Source organism: Lepisosteus platostomus, chromosome 18 (genome assembly GCF_059453375.1).
Source record: "Lepisosteus platostomus isolate fLepPlt1 chromosome 18, fLepPlt1.hap1, whole genome shotgun sequence".
Classification (NCBI taxonomy): Eukaryota; Metazoa; Chordata; class Actinopteri; order Semionotiformes; family Lepisosteidae; genus Lepisosteus; species Lepisosteus platostomus.
This window is the reverse complement of record NC_142628.1, coordinates 1,145,309-1,160,784: the sequence shown is the minus strand read 5'-3', so window position 1 is coordinate 1,160,784 and position 15,476 is coordinate 1,145,309. Positions and strand designations below refer to the sequence as shown.

The 15,476-nt window shown below is 41.9% G+C and overlaps 2 protein-coding genes across 6 annotated transcripts; one reads left to right on the top strand and one right to left on the bottom strand.

The window, feature by feature from the left end:
- Positions 1 to 863: 863 nt before the first annotated feature.
- Positions 864 to 14,575, top strand: commd9 (COMM domain containing 9). Its single transcript, XM_088611806.1, has 6 exons — positions 864 to 972; positions 2,300 to 2,425; positions 2,960 to 3,099; positions 11,063 to 11,097; positions 11,535 to 11,638; positions 13,466 to 14,575. The coding sequence occupies exons 1-6, from the start codon at positions 922 to 924 to the stop codon at positions 13,601 to 13,603; spliced, it is 594 nt and encodes a 197-aa protein (XP_088467932.1). The 5' UTR covers positions 864 to 921; the 3' UTR covers positions 13,604 to 14,575.
- Positions 6,361 to 10,354, bottom strand: LOC148645422 (uncharacterized). Of its 5 annotated transcripts, none has more exons than XM_088611800.1 (10): positions 10,252 to 10,354; positions 9,406 to 9,632; positions 9,231 to 9,293; positions 9,052 to 9,121; positions 8,674 to 8,776; positions 8,252 to 8,302; positions 7,762 to 7,857; positions 7,534 to 7,590; positions 7,383 to 7,442; positions 6,361 to 7,001 (listed from the first exon to the last, which is right to left on the bottom strand). In XM_088611800.1, the coding sequence occupies exons 2-10, from the start codon at positions 9,584 to 9,586 to the stop codon at positions 6,486 to 6,488; spliced, it is 1,197 nt and encodes a 398-aa protein (XP_088467926.1). In that variant the 5' UTR covers positions 9,587 to 9,632; positions 10,252 to 10,354; the 3' UTR covers positions 6,361 to 6,485. The 5 variants fall into 5 exon arrangements, with proteins under 5 accessions (XP_088467926.1, XP_088467927.1, XP_088467928.1 ...); XM_088611801.1 differs by having other exon boundaries at positions 7,780 to 7,857; XM_088611802.1 differs by lacking the exon at positions 7,534 to 7,590.
- Positions 14,576 to 15,476: the final 901 nt, after the last annotated feature.

Here is a 15,476-nt window from a genome sequence, read left to right as displayed (position 1 = left end):
TAACATGATACAGGAACAAGTAATAGGTTTATTCCATGCTGAAATACTCCATGGCCGAAACTTTGTGTTTTCTTTCTTCTTTTTTTCAGCATGGAATAAACCTATTACTTATTCCTTTGCAGCCTACGCATGCTGATGCAGCTCCCCACCTTAACATGATACAGCCTTAGAAACCTGAAAAAATGTGTCCAGTCAAGCTAGGAACAATGAAGCGTTCAGGAATCTTTTGCCTGTATCCCAGCATTTCCCAAAAGGAAACCTGCATCTAAAATTAGGTTTCCTGGTTCACAGGAATTTGGAAGGCAGTCAGCCAAAGGACCTTTTAATGTAGACAGAGAAATATAACACATGTAAAAACTCATCGTGGTGTTTAAAGAGATAACTGTGAAATGGCACACATACTGTAGCAAGTCCATTCAATTATGCAGTTTTGCTGTAACCAGATCCTCAAATATTTAACTAATATCAAGAAATATTTGTATCAATTCTGCAATGGAGCAGATGGGAAAGGCCACAAGCTGAATAGCACTAACTCAGTATTTTCCTGAAAAGCAAAATAGGATTGACTTTTTAAAACATTTGTGAGTAAGAAACCAGTGAGTGTCTTGTGGGCCAAGATTGCAACATTGTGTGGAGGAAACAGACATTAAGCTTTTCCTAAATCATCACTGAAATCAAAACTGAAAACAAGCAAACTGGGGAGGATTCAACTTCCAAAACTCATTTATTTTCTTCATGATTTATGTGGTAAACGTTGTATCTCAACGCATAAAAAGTACAGAGTATAAATATCTCAACAATTCCTTCATTCGACACGCGACCAAACAGATTTCTAAAACAATACAATTCCCAGAGGCCCCCGGAGGAGGGGTCACATGTCCCCTTTCACGTGAGCTAGGGGTAGTGGTCACATGGTTAGAGATGGCAGCCTTAACAGAACAGCATTTTAAGTCGCTACAGCTTCTCCTTAAGGTAACTTAAAACAAATATTTTCACGTTACTTTGTAGGTGATCAAATTAGTTTTTATTCATGTTGTAATTATCTTGAAGTAGAAATAAGCACATGTTATCAAGGTGATACTAACGTCTGTGGATCTCCGTGTTGTCAAGAGTTTATGGTGTTTGTATTTGATACATAATATTTATATTTTTGGTTTAAAAAAAGACTTAAAAAGAGTTTAATCAAACTGTTAGGTGATTTTGTGTACGACTGTGTGCAAGGTGCATCTTTAGGCGACGGATTGCACTCCAAATTTCCTGTCTAGTCAAAAGAGTGGAGAAATGAAGAAAGTTTAATACACGTTCACCTACCTAGAATACTGCCACAACCCTCGAAATTAACCCTCGTTAAAAAGGCAACTTGTTTCATTCCAGCAGGGTCTTCCTCTTAGAATTACGTCTAGCAGTCGTAAAGTATATGAAAAGGTCATTCGGAGTTGGAAACACCTGTGTAGGGGAGCCTATTTAGTTTGCTGATTTCTTGCCTCTGTGTACTCCTGGTTTGCCCACTTTTATACATTTGGCCTCTTCTAATCTAATCTTCTAAACTAATTCTAAATCTAAAACTGGTTTGAGTTACAGAACAGCAGTTTTTTTGTTACCCTCGGTTGTAACCAGTGGGATTAGCTAAATAGTGCAGTTTAAGAATTAATGGTGATGCGCTGTGTTAAAGGAAATTGTTTGAAATGAATAATACTAATGATTACATTATGAGTAAACCATGTGATTGGTTTGTTTAGAAAAGGGTGAAATGTTGGAACGATTTTAAAATGTATGTATTCCAGATATTTTGTTCACAGCAAAGCAAAGCAACCTATCTGTTCAATAAACAGTAGAACTCTAGTTTTGTCAGTGGAGAAAAATCTACTATATCAAAATGCACGTTTACTGTTTCTTTGTGAGCAAATTAGGTGAATGGGGGTCAAAAATTAAAAATAAAACAAATGTTTGGAGATTGTTTGACCCAGCGGCAAATCACCAGAGTGAAGTCTGCTTTCCGGCTGACGGTTGTATGTCAGTTTGAATTCAAGGCTTATTCTTTTATATGCAATTGATAATTTACAGATGAAGGATGAATATTCAATTTAAAAACCTGATACATAAGGACATAGGCTTAAGGAAAATTGGAAAAAGGAGCATTTACTTACGGTAAGGCTTACACTTGAGCTCAGATCTCGGAGGAGCTGTGTTCTGTGCTGTCAGAGCCCCTGAGTTTCAGGACTTGAACTGAAGTAGCTGAACTCGGAGGTGTCTGACCCTGCCTGCTCTTCTCTCCTGCACCCTGTCTGCTGGGCGGAAGGCTTCCTCTAAAGACGCGGTGAGGCAGCTGGTCCAGCGGTGCTTCCCGCCGGGAGCGGCCGAGTCCAGGAGCCTGATGGAGACTGCGGCCAGCAGCCTGTCCGTCACGGGGGAGGAGTCCCAGCAGGTGAGGCAGGACTGTCCAGAGACCCGCTCCTCCCTGGACAGTCGTGTGACATAGGAGGGCAGGACCAGGAAACAAGTCTGGGGGTTGTGTGTTTCAACTCGTCTGCTGCCGTAGTGGTCATATACTTTGAGCCAGACCTTCAGGGCTACTAATCCATGTCATGTTTTTATTTATACTCTAAAAAACGTAAGCTTTTAAAGAGTCGGAGCCCCTACCCTTCTACCCTTTTATCGTCATTACTTCTGCCGATGGGTGGCCTGGATGTTGGCATTGCTGCCTCTCCCTGTCTGTGTGGGGTTGGCATGTTTTCACAAGGGTTTCCACTGGCTGCTCCCAAAGACAGGTTGCCTCAAAATGACGTGGTGTCCCATGTCTGCATTTCTACCAGAGAAACACTGAAATGAAATCGGACACCTAAGGTGGATATGCTCGTTATTAAGAGCTTGTCAGCAGCTGTGCTCTGTTCTTCCACCACAGTGGACCCAAGCAACCACTTTTGTTTTGACTCGGTCTGCCCCTCGTTCTCTCTTGCAGCTGCTCAGGGCCTTACACACCCTCTCGCGCCATGTGGTGCTCCATGGCCTGGCGTCTCCGGAGCAGATCCTTGGGGTTTTCCCCGACGGTTTCCACCCCAGCCTCAAAAATCTGCTCACCAAGATCCTTCTGGAGCAAAGGTACCGAAGCCCCCTCACACGCAGTCTGTGAACAAGCATGAGTTTCTTTCTTCTGTGGCACAGGACGGCTAGCTAGCTGAGATAATTAATCAATTTGATAACATTGTGCATTTTAAAATTGCCTCATAGCGCAGGGGCCCTGGTTTCAGTTCCAGACCTGGGGTGCTGTCTTGTGGAGTTTGTATGTTTTCCGTGGGTTTCCTCAAAGTGCTTTGGTTTCCTCCTGCTGTCCAAAGACATGCTGGTAGGTTCACTGGCTTCTGGGAAAATTGACCCTGGTGTGTGTGTGTGTGCGTGTGTGTGCGCCCTGTGATGGACTGGCATCACCTCTTGTGTGTATCCCACATTGCGCCCGTTGGTTATCAGACACTGACTCTTACTTCTCCGTGACCCTGGATTGGATGAAGTGGTTAAAAAATGTATAAATGGATCTTCATAGTAGTTTCTGCAGTAGAGCTTGAAAGTGATAGATCTTTGGTGATCAAACAAATCTATTATAAAGCTCATTTGTGAATTAGTAGTTACTACTTGAGTCTGATGGAATTACTACCACTGTGGACTTTGCAGCACCCCGATTTTGTCCTTGATGTTTGTGTAGTACTTTTTGGGACACAGCAGAGTGTAATCTCATTACCTAAATGTAGTGCAGATTTTAGGAATTTAATGCTTTGTTTTTCATCAGAATGTTTTTTAAATTTAGTATGTTAAAGCCATTATATAGGGCTCAGAAAGACTTGTAGAAATGCATTATCCATTGGGAAGTTGCGTGTGTTATGAGAAGAACACCACTCGGCAAATAGGGACTTTTATTAAGTAATGTCTGAATCCCATTATGTTGATATAGGTGCTACAAAATATAAATTACCTTTAAAATAGTTTGGGCTTTAAAACAAATCATGTTATTAAGTAATTTGATAATGTAGCAGTTTTCTGCTGTTGTGTTTGAATGTCTCAAAAACAAGCACAGGATGGTTTTAAGTTATTTATAGATTATTGAAGGCAAATTAAGGGTTTAGTAATGGTCCAGGCTTTCTTATGTAATTTGTAAATCAAATTATTATGCAATACTTCACAGACAACCATTAATCAAAGTTACAGCTATGATTGCTTTAGTGTGGAGTACTTGGGTACAGTACTGCTGTAAAGCGATTGTAATGTAATAACAGAGCTACAATAAGATACAGAAGAAGTCTGTAAGAACATAAAAATGACCTTGAAAGTTTTTGTCAGTACAACAAAGTAATATATAAGGTTCTAGCACAAAAACATACATAAAGGACATGTAAAATGTTAGTTTTAGTAACGTCTTACTTGCTTTTTGTTTTGCATGTAAAATAATCTTTAATGGTGTGGTTGAATAACAGTAGTTATCTAATGTGACTTATTAAATTAGTTTGAGTTTCTGGTTTCCTGCCACCGAAAAAAGAAGTGCTTATGCAATGCACAAGTAGTTATGTATTTTGCAACATTTCTTCTGAGATCTCCCAGTGGGGTGTTGCATTTTCAACAATAGAAGCAGACCTGTAGAATTAAAGGGAAGTATAAGACATAACCTTCATAGAGGGTGGGAATTAAGCAGCTCAAACAGCTTATGCATGAATTTCCATCAGCTAACTTGTATGGAAAACATTATTGCTATACTTGCTGGAAGTTCATGTGACAACTTACAGAATATATTTTGGTTACATACTGTGACCTGATTACTCGAGTGTTTGAGCATGAGAACGGGTTTCATTGTACAAGCCTGCGGGACATCTGCCCAGCTGATGCTTTTTTAGTTTCTTATTTCTTACGAGCTCTTAGTGCCGTACTTGAAATAGACTTTGAAATTTAGCTCAGGACCACCAGTTTGGCTCTTTTCCACACCCACCTGGTTTGGAATAGCCAGCACTAGAATAGGCAGCGAGAGACCCTGTGATCGCACACCCTGCAGAACCAGGGAGTGCGGGCGGTACCTTCCAGCACGTCAACCTTTCAGTGACCCGGCTTTGGACACATGGCGGGCCCCTGGGGCCCGTACCGGGTCCAGTTGGAGGACAGGCGCGTCCTCGTCTGCCTGCAAGGGCCCAGGCGTCTGTAAGTGTCGCGGTCACTGGGAGGTGAGAGATGGACTTGTTCACCACTGCCTTATAGTACGGTGGACCAAAACTGACAATCTTGATGCCATAGAACAGGGAGAACCCTGGACCTCAGGTGTTCAGATTGATCAGATAAGATCACTTTATCGGCCCTATACAATTTCTTGCATTAGGAATTTGTCTTCTCGCAGACCCCAACCTGATCTCCATGAGACACACAGACAGGGAGAGAAGCCTGGAGTCAGAGCGCAGGGTCAGACATTTTTACAGCGCCCCTGGAGCTGCTGGGGTTAAGGGCCTTGTTCAGGGGCCCAATGGAGTAGGATTCCTCTGCATATGAAGGAGAAGCACTTGCAGGTCCTTGGATGAAGGAGAAATATAATCTCGAGAATTCAGAGAAGTAAATTTTAAAAATGTTCGCATCACTTGAGGAAATTAATTACTTGTTTATTTGTCTGGGACTTTTGTCCACAAGTATTATTTTTATTTAAAAAATAACAGGAAGTATGACTCAATTTCCCAGCCCTAACTCATGATTTACAAAATGTGCCAATAATGCCAATGACATTAGGGCTTAAAGTGATTTCTTACTCAAACTAATGTTTCGAAATGGAGGTGGTGGTGTATTCAGTTTGGTGCATTCAGGATTTCTGCATTACAGTATCTTAACACTTAAAGTAATAGTCTGTTTTTTATTTTGAATATGATATATAGATATACATATACTTGAATCAAAAGTTCATAACTTTACATGAGTAAAACATATCTGCCGCTGAGATCTGTTGTAGAAATGAACACTAATGTTTTGAGTGCCATTTCACTAGGACCCAGTCAGCGACTAGGTGGCAGCCGTGATACGCATGGCTCATGTTGACTGACGGGCTCAGGGTTTCAGATACAACACGTATTACAGTCATGTATTTATTCCGAAACACATTGTAGGACCTGTTGCATAAGACGAGAACCAAAATGTAATTTGTCCACGCAGCTGGTACAGTATACAGAACTTACGGTACAGTTCTGTATGTGTTTTGTATGAATGGGTTTTGGACATGCAGTTTAAGACTTCGATAGCTCACTCGTATGAGGTCAGTAGTCTAATTAAAAATTCCTTTCAGTAATTTAGTTAACTCATTTCTCTTTCACTCAAGGTATGCATTGAGGCAGTAAATAGATATCTTAATGAAGGGCATGAATTCTGCTATTATAGCTTTTCTTTCATTATTAAGTCCTCAGTGGTCACTGGGGTGCACCGTGTGCTAGTTCAGGGACTGGGGTGCACTGTACTTCAGTTCACTCTTAAATAATTTACCCATTCTGGTCCTCCTCTTCTCCTCTTTCTTCTTCCCTTACCTCTGTCACATCTGTGGCCATCATCTCACCCTGCTTCTCTCCCTCTTCCTCATCTGTGTCTTCTTCCTCCTCTCCCTTCTCCCCCTTGTCCTCTCCGTTCTCCTCCTCTTCCTCACCCGTGTCTTCTTCCTCTCCCTTCTCCTCCTCTTCCTCCCCCTTCTTCTTCTCCTCCTCTTTTTCACCTTCTTTTTCCCCCTCCTCCTCTACACCCAACACATCTTTGTTTTCCTCCTTTCCCTCTCCCTTTCCTTCTTGTTTCTTTTCCTCCATGTCCTCCTCTTCCTTCCTGTGGCTCTCGTGCTCCTTGTCTTCTGCCACAGCCGCCTCTTCCTCCTCATCTTCCTCATCTAGCTCTCTACGGCTCCCATATGCTTCTTCATATTGCCTGATGAATTGCTGAGCCTTGGCTTCTCCCATCTCTTCTGGACACAGCTGCCTGGGTACCAGGCTCGCCAGCGCCTCCTGCAGCTTCTGGAACACAGCAGGAGGGCAGCAGGCCCAGGGGACACAGTGACTGTGGGAGTGTGGTGCTGCTCTGGGCAGAGAGCACTCAGTCACGGGAGAAGGAGATCAGCTCTCTTAAGATTGTAATAATGCCAGAGCTGCTAAATGAGTGTGCAATAAAAATATATAGTAAATATACAGAAATCGTTTCCTGCACGTTGGATCACAGCCAACAGTGATGGGCATGTTTGGCATATTTGTAGCCTTATCCTCAAAACAAAGTGACTCAAATGTAAACTGCATATTTTTAGTGGTGCACTGGATTCACTATTCTTGTACAGGCTCTTGTGCCGCAGGATAATGTAGTGGGGTATTCAGAATGTTTTTTTGTTGGCCATTTTCACCTACCTCTCTGTTCTGTAAAATGTTCTTTTCCACGGCCTGTATGGTCTCTATGTCGACCGTGGCCTGCGAGAGAAGGGATGAGTACAGCAGATGAAACCACAATGAGTTCTAATGCACGTGCTGCAAACACTCCTGTGTAACCAGGAATCTGTACCTTGACAAGGATCTCTGTACCGTAATCCAATTCATTTTCCGTCTGACGGAGTATGTCCTGAGAACATTAAAATGATAAACCACATTAAGAATGCCAGATCTAAGTCGTATATGACCAAACTTGCAAGTTCAGAAACTATACAAAATGCTGTCTGTTCTTTGAAGCCAGACTTCCTTTTTTCACTTTTGGTTTAAACAGCTCTCTAGTCTGCTTGCAAAACCCCTTCACCTTCAGTCCAAGATGTACCTCCAGTTTTGCCAGATTGTTTTCGTTCTTCTTAATCCAGGCTTTCACAACTCGCGTCCCCTGATCTTCTAGGAGAAGCTGACAAAAAAAAGTTTGAGAGTTTAGGCCTTTGTTGGTTGAGCTTGTGATAATATGCTTGGATTAATCAGAAATCAAATGGCAACGCTTAGTTTTTAATTCAAACAGCCATTCTAAGAAATGTATGTTTTGGGTTCTCCGAACGATGTCATCTTCAGAAACATGATGGGATTGTGAGCTACACTGAAAGTGTTGTAGGAGACATTTTGATGTGTTTATTTTGAGTATAAGAGCTAATACCTTGAATTCTGACTGTCAAAGGTGTAACATTGTGCTTTCTCCTTTCAGTGTCAGTTCTGTTGTGTCACCACAACTAGTAAATAGTAGTGAATGTAATAATAAAGAATACATGTTACGACCGTCTTCCTTGAAATACTCTGTTGATAATCCGCACCTTCTCGTGTGAAACGTTGCTCTTCTTCCTCAGCTCCTCATTGTCACGCTCCTGTGTGGAAGGAACAGTGAAATGTTAGCACCAGTGATCCCGGAGAGCCACAGCAAGACCTTTTCATTTAATTAGGTTTTGCACTTAGTTAAAGCTCACAACCCAAACCTGAAGGACTGGGGATCTCCAACACCCCGGTTCTTGGGGATCCTTTCTAGAAAAAGAACTTGGGAAAGCCCAGCTCTCTTTTTTAGTGTTTTGCTCAGATTCTCCAATTACAGTGGCTTTTGCTGTTTACATCTGATTGTTCCTGATTGTTAGATTTTTGCTCTGCAAAGTGTTGTACTCTGTGAGATTCAGATACTTATGCTGGAGCTCTGCTCGAGGTATTAAGAGTATGAGAGCGTCTTTCCAGCAAGCAAGCCGCTTACCAGCAAGCATGTTTTCCGGTGAAGGTCGTAAGTCAGTATGGGGAGGGCTTCCCTGACTGTGCAGGTGGAGTCTTGGTGCTGCTCAAGCCCAGAATGCTCCTGACTTAAAAAGAAAAAAATTGCAGAACTACATATTCCAGACTGAAAATAAATGAAATATAAGAATGTAAGACTGGTTAAAAAGGCGAAGAAGCCATACAGTTCATATTGTGAGTTTGGTAGTTAGCAGTTAATGGATCCAAGGGTCTCGTTCAGCCATTTCTTTAAAAAAAAAAACAGGGTATCAGCTGCAACAGTATGGGGGTACAAAATCTAGGCCAAGCTCTTTTGTGTTGTGGAAATGTCAATGTTCAGAGAGTTAAGGTTCTGGTGACTTACTTAGAATCCTGGGATTCATTCTCTTTAATGCCAGTGAAATCCTTTTGTGCTGCATCTCCACGTTGGAGAACTAAGCAAGAAACAAAGATTTATGTCCCGCAAAGTGAGTGCCAGGTGCAAGGTCTTTGCTACTGTAAAGGGTTAATAATCTTTGGTTCTGTATAGGATGCTCATCCTACCATTGTGACAGTTTTCTGGTAAGACCCCACATGGGGACTTCTGGGAAGGTGGCAAGGAATTAGCTGGAAATGGAGCCATTGGAAAGTGTTAGAATATCCCCCTGGGAAGGAATAGTTATGCCACAATTTGACATGGGCGCGTGCCTCTTGCAGGAGAGAAGTGTCATGTTGTTACCTTTTCCGTCTGTTCTACTGAGGAAACAGGTCCTGACCAAATCCTCCTGTGTCCCAGAGCGATCCAGAGGTCGCAGGTCAGGGCCTCCTGTTTCCAGAAGAGAGTCCAGACTGGCTGTTCGTCCTGGAGCCCGGCTGCTCTGAACTGGGCGTAGCTGGTGCAGAGACTGGGATCGTCTCATCCTGGGCGAAAGTCTTACACAGCGGTCGCACTGAGCCCACTGTTCTCTTTAAAACACAAACATTAGCACATGCCAAGTCTGCACATATGCACTGTACCAAAGTCCATTATAAGGCAATGACATGATAATATAAAATAACATGTGAAATGATGTTATTGCTGAAAATTTAATTTTATTAACTTGTTTGCAGTAGCATTTTTCATAGCACCTATAAGGTCATAACAATAAGGCTAGATATTAGGTAATGAAATGGGAAATGCTAAACTTTGAAGAAGATACTTGAGGGCCCTGATTCAGATATTCCAAGTCCCCAGATGTATTGACAAAGTTAACCCCATGGACTAATTCCACAGAATCTTCATAAGGAATGAAACACCAACCAGCGGATACAAGTGGAAACTACATGGAATAAATTATAGCCGCTGAATCAAAAAATCAATTTTTTGGAATAAAAGATGTAAATGTTGATAACATTAGAGTCTGCCAATACTTGACATGCAGTTGCTATAGCAACATGTTCCTACCTGTTATTGGAAAAATAGCAAAGTAATTAATACTTTTTTTTGCCTTTTTAAGGATACAGCATTGTTTTTAAATTAATTAAAATACAATAACAAATTTAAAAGAAATAGAATAATTCAGGAATAGAATTTAAAATGATTTACCTGCAGTTGCCTCAGAAGCTGACTCTGGAACTCTGAAAGTGAAAACAAAATCTTTTTTTTCCCCCAAGTCACTACAGTCTATATTTTAAAATGAGTGTTTTTCAATATTTTTAAATAGGTGATTTTCAATAATAAATACATATGAACAGAATTTAGTCGATATCGAAGTTTAAATATTTGAGGCGGCTCAGGAGATGGAGATGTCTGGCTGGTAGGAAGTTGAAAACAGCAGTTGTTTACTTCAGACATCAGGCATCACCTAGCGCCTATAGAATGTTCATTCACATCACTCAGCTGTGTCATACGGCAGGAGCTGAAGGACTCAGCTAGGTCATCAGTAATTCTTTATACTCTCCATCCACTTTCCCATCGCTTTACCCAGTGCAGGGTCCTGTCCCGGTAAGCAGTGGGCACAACTGCTGGATGGGACGCCAGTCCATCACAGGCCACCAAGACACAAACATTCTGCAACTGTGTAATCTTGTTCAGTTCCTTTGAGTTGATGGAGTATAAATACGTTTGCCATAAATGTGTGTCTCAACTTGGATTAGCAATCTTGAGATTTAAAGGATGAAGAGGTTGTTGATGAAGTAAGGATCCAGTAGTAATGTATTTTATCATAATATATAACAATGTGTCATGAATGCTGAAGATTTTCAGTGGTGTCTTTTTTTCTGAACCTTTAAGGACAAAAAGTGAATGGACAGGACGTTAGTTTTTTAAATGCATCTGTCTTCCTTCCAGTTTCTGCCATCTTTTGAGATCAGAAATTCACTCATGTGCTTCTCTTAAAATGTATTTTCTCCCCCAGCCCTTCATGGAGAAGTGAAGCCCTCTCTAATCAAAGTAAGACCTTTTTGTTTTATTTTTAAATAAATGGTTGTATTAGGAACCATTTGTATTAAGAAGATTAAGAGCTCTTCTAGTTTTGTCATTATAGAAATGAAGCACTCGTTAAGCCTACACTATGACTGGCCTTTGGCCCCTGTCTGAAACTATTATTAGATAAAGTGAAGTTGGCAAGCCGAGAGACCGAGATGGCTGACTAGTACATGGAGTATCATGTTAACCCCCTAGATGAGCTGATAGGCATTGACACAACTGAAAGGACTGGACAAGATCAAAGATTACAACACTATCTGGGGCCAATATGGGACCAGTTCATTGCAGCCAATTTAGTAGTAGTGTAGTAGTTATTTTTCCAGTCTCTTATTCTCATACATTTCTGGGTTGTCTTGTTGCTGAGGGCTTGGTCTGTCACTCAGTGGTCTGTTGTCTTGCAGTTGCCCTGCCCAGGCTAGTGGACGTGGACTGGAGAGTGGATGTGAAGACAGCCTCGGACACTCTGAACCGCATGGCTGTTCCCACCTGCCTGGTCCAGATGAAGGTATCCTGAAATTCCACCATGGTTTCTCTCTGTATTTTTCATTTTATTCCCTTTATTCCTCTATTTTGACAGTTTTAGTTGTTTTTCTTACCTCTGTTTGATTTCAAGCTACTTTTCTGTATGCAAGCAAATTTGACTTAATATGATGTCAACAGGAGATAAACTCTAGTGTAAAACATTTCCACCCCAGAGATAAACTATAGTGTAAAGGGTTTCTAGAACCCCAGCTGACCATAGCATTACTGCTGCTATGAATATAATGAATGATGATCATGTATTCTACTTATTTTTGTATTGTTTAGAAGGGTCAATTTACAGCATTAATCCAGTGCTTTTCTTCAGCTCGTATATCTCAAGTATTGTTTCCTAAATACCTGCAGGTAAATGTGTTCTAGTTATATGTGCTAACAAGAGCGCATTCACTCAAGTAAAAAGGATCATATTCATGACAAAAGTACTATACTTATCACACAGTAAGTTACATATAGCTGTTCGCATGTGCACGACTTTTTCCAGATTTCAACTTTCTACCATAAACTCTTATAAACAACATAACTCCTGTAGCTAAATATAGATAACAGAAAAACGCCAGGTGTCATCATTGTGTTACTCATGAGATGAATGTCAGTAAAGGGGCTACCTGTGGAAGTAGCTTGAATTTCGCAGTCTTGTCTGTTGTGCCATACAGTGGCTTGAAGCCCAGTGCCCTAAAACAACACCATTGTTCCCTTAGCCTTACACATCTTACACACAGTCAGGAAACGTAGTTGGAATATTTGAGTTCTGACAATTTATGATATTCAAAGTCTCCATTTCTATTACTATAAATCTTTGACTGCTATGAATATGGATATATTTAGGTGAAAAAAACCAAGCTTGTTATTTAGCAGTCTTTAATTCACACTGATTGGTCTTCTGAAACTAAATCGCAGTGTCTCAAGGGAAACTGTACATGAGCAATATAAAGGATTGTTATAGACATATTGATATATGTCACGTATCCCTTGACACTTACCTCATTTGTTCCCCCCTATAAACAGGCAAACTTAAATGACTAAATGTTCATAAGGAGTTTGTCATAGAAGTGTTTCTACACAAAGAAGGGAAATCATTTAGTGAAATGAGTAGGACAGGGAAAATGTTGCAGGACTTTTGCACGGCAGCTGTGAGCTGTGAGCTGCTTCGCAGACATGCTAGCGTCAGCCGGGGAAGTGGCACAGTGGCACAACACTGCGGTCCTTCAGGTGCCTGGGAGGCCACAGGAGGCGCTGTTTCACCGAGAGCTCTACCCCTCTAGCCAAGACCCTGGAAATCCCACTCACAGCCCACACTCAAGGCCGTAGAGCTCAGACCTCACCTACCAGACTGCACTGGCTATACAGTTTAGTGACAACTTTATATGCCTTGAACTTGCCACAATATACCATGCCTGAATATTTTCACATTGTTTCCCTAAGCCTTCACTGTATTTTACTGTGTTTAATAGTAATATAGGGAGGTCAAGGAATATTTTATTAACACAACACTGTTATAAGTTCTGCTGTTTCTTCATAAACAAGTGAGTGGAAAAATGATCACTGGTGAATTTCCTTTTGCCCAGCTGTTTTATTCTGTTGATCAACTATTAGATTAAATCTTACTTGTTAAACGTTTGGAGGAAAAAAATAGTAAACTTGTTGACCCCAGAGTAAAAATTGTTTTAAGGTCCTGTCTTACTAAAGAGACCACAGGAGTGTAAGAGGAAAGTCTTTCATTCCTTTGTCCTAACTAAAAAAATGCAGTGCTCAGATTTTGGATAAAATAAATAAGCATCTGTCTCTGTTCCAGGTCCAGGATGATCCCAGCCTCTGTGGGTCGGACTCACTCTCCACTGTGACTGTGGAGCTCAGCAAGGAGACGCTGGAGACGATGCTGGATGGTCTGGGAAGGATCAGAGACCAGCTGTCCACAGTGGCCAGCAAATAGGGCAGTCCCAGCAGCTCTGCGTAGCTCCGTGAAGCCAGCAGTGTAAATGTGGATGGTGCAGTGTTGACGCTGGTATCTGGGACCAAATGACTTGCAGAGTGTCTACTGACGTGTGCTTGAATCAGCGTTGTCAGTATTTACTGAAGCTGGAATCTGTTGGCACCTTGGTTTCAGTGCTCTCAGTTGTTGGGCTGACTTTTCAGATGGATTGTTCCAAATCATCACCAGTTCAGTTTCTCCTGGAGGCTCAGATACAAAGCCTTCCTTTCACTCAGAGGTAGCAAGCAGAGAAAACACTTTTTCAGCTTGCTTGCTCTAGAGTAACGAGGGGTTCCTGTTAAAAATAGATAAAAATCTGTAAAAAGCAGAAGTGTTATCTGGGTGGTTCACAGGGCATGCAGGGTTGATGCCCTACTTTTGCTTAGTTCTAATTTGATCTTTGCATAACCAACCTCACCCTTTGCTAGGGATGTTCACCCAAACCTCACAATGACCATCATAGGGAAATCCAGCAGGTTTTATTTCAGTCATTTTCAAGACTAACCACAAAAGTGAATTCAGAAACCCAGCCCACACTAACCCAGTGCATGCTGATTTTGCCAAGCACAGCACTAATTAAACCGGTTGAGCTGCCCTTTGGCGGTCTCTGGTGGCAGAGTGTGCAGTTGCTGCTCCATCTCGGGCCAGTCGGCCGCACTAATTTTTTTACCATTTAATGCACGTTTTATGTTTTGTATATTCTTTGGTGTGATACAATGTAATGATTATCCTATGTTCTTCAGTTATGGGCAGAGTTCCCCACCTCCCTGAGTGGATGATAAAGTACAATAGCCTATGTGGAGTACAAAAACAACTAATTTTGTATGTCTTCCATTTGGTTGAAAAATGCAATTCTGTACTCTCTCGGATTTTGAAATGTTGGCACTCTTAACCTCTTTGCATTTACACAGAAATACAAAAAGACTGAATTACTTTGCAGGGCATAATGTACTCAGTATTCAATCTTACTGACAAAGGACTGAGCGCACAAAACAACACAGACTCGCGGTGTGTGGGGAAATGATGACATCATGTATGTCGGTATAGGAGGGAGTACCTTTCTGGCCTCAGTTACTTGAGCGCCAGAGCCTTGTAGCACAGTGCGTGTGACGTGACACTGTAGCGTGGCCCTGCCTGAGCACGACTCAGTCCAATCCATACGTTTTTCGACTTTATTATAATGCTGTTTCACCGGGGGGATCTGGAGGGTCTATTCATTGGGTGGTTACGTGTTGAATGCAGTCTGCATAGATCAATAACTGTGGGCTGCAGCGCTAGCAAGAAGCCGAAGAGAATCCTACTCCTGGTTCAATACCGATTCCTCATCCTTCACATTAACTTAATTTTACATCTCCCAGATCCCTGTGGCTGCTTAAATTGTGTTTATATCTGCAGATGAACATTAAGTTCCCTGCACTGGTTTGCTTTCGCGGCGAGAGTGTTACGCAGATCAACAGAAGGGTGACTTTCTAACGGTTGTCCACATCCATCCATTACCCACAAAACGCCCAGATGGAAGGAACATGTTTTCCCGATTGTTTTATTACGGGAAATGAAAGCACCTTCTGGAATATCGGTTGCATTGAGCGGGGTATGTAAACTGATGAGCTGAGCCCGGTGTGTCCTGGCAGCGGGGGCCGGGAGGAGCGCCCCCGGGAGAGCCTATAGGAGGCCGGGGAGTGGCGCTTGAGATCTGGGCTAAAGTGCAAATGCGCGGCTACACCCTTGAGGTGCCGAGAAGGCAAACGGGCCTCTTCGGATTGGCCCATAAAAGTGTGCAACATATAGATGAGTCGTGATCGTAGCTCAATCCTGATGCCCCAGCGGCGTCATG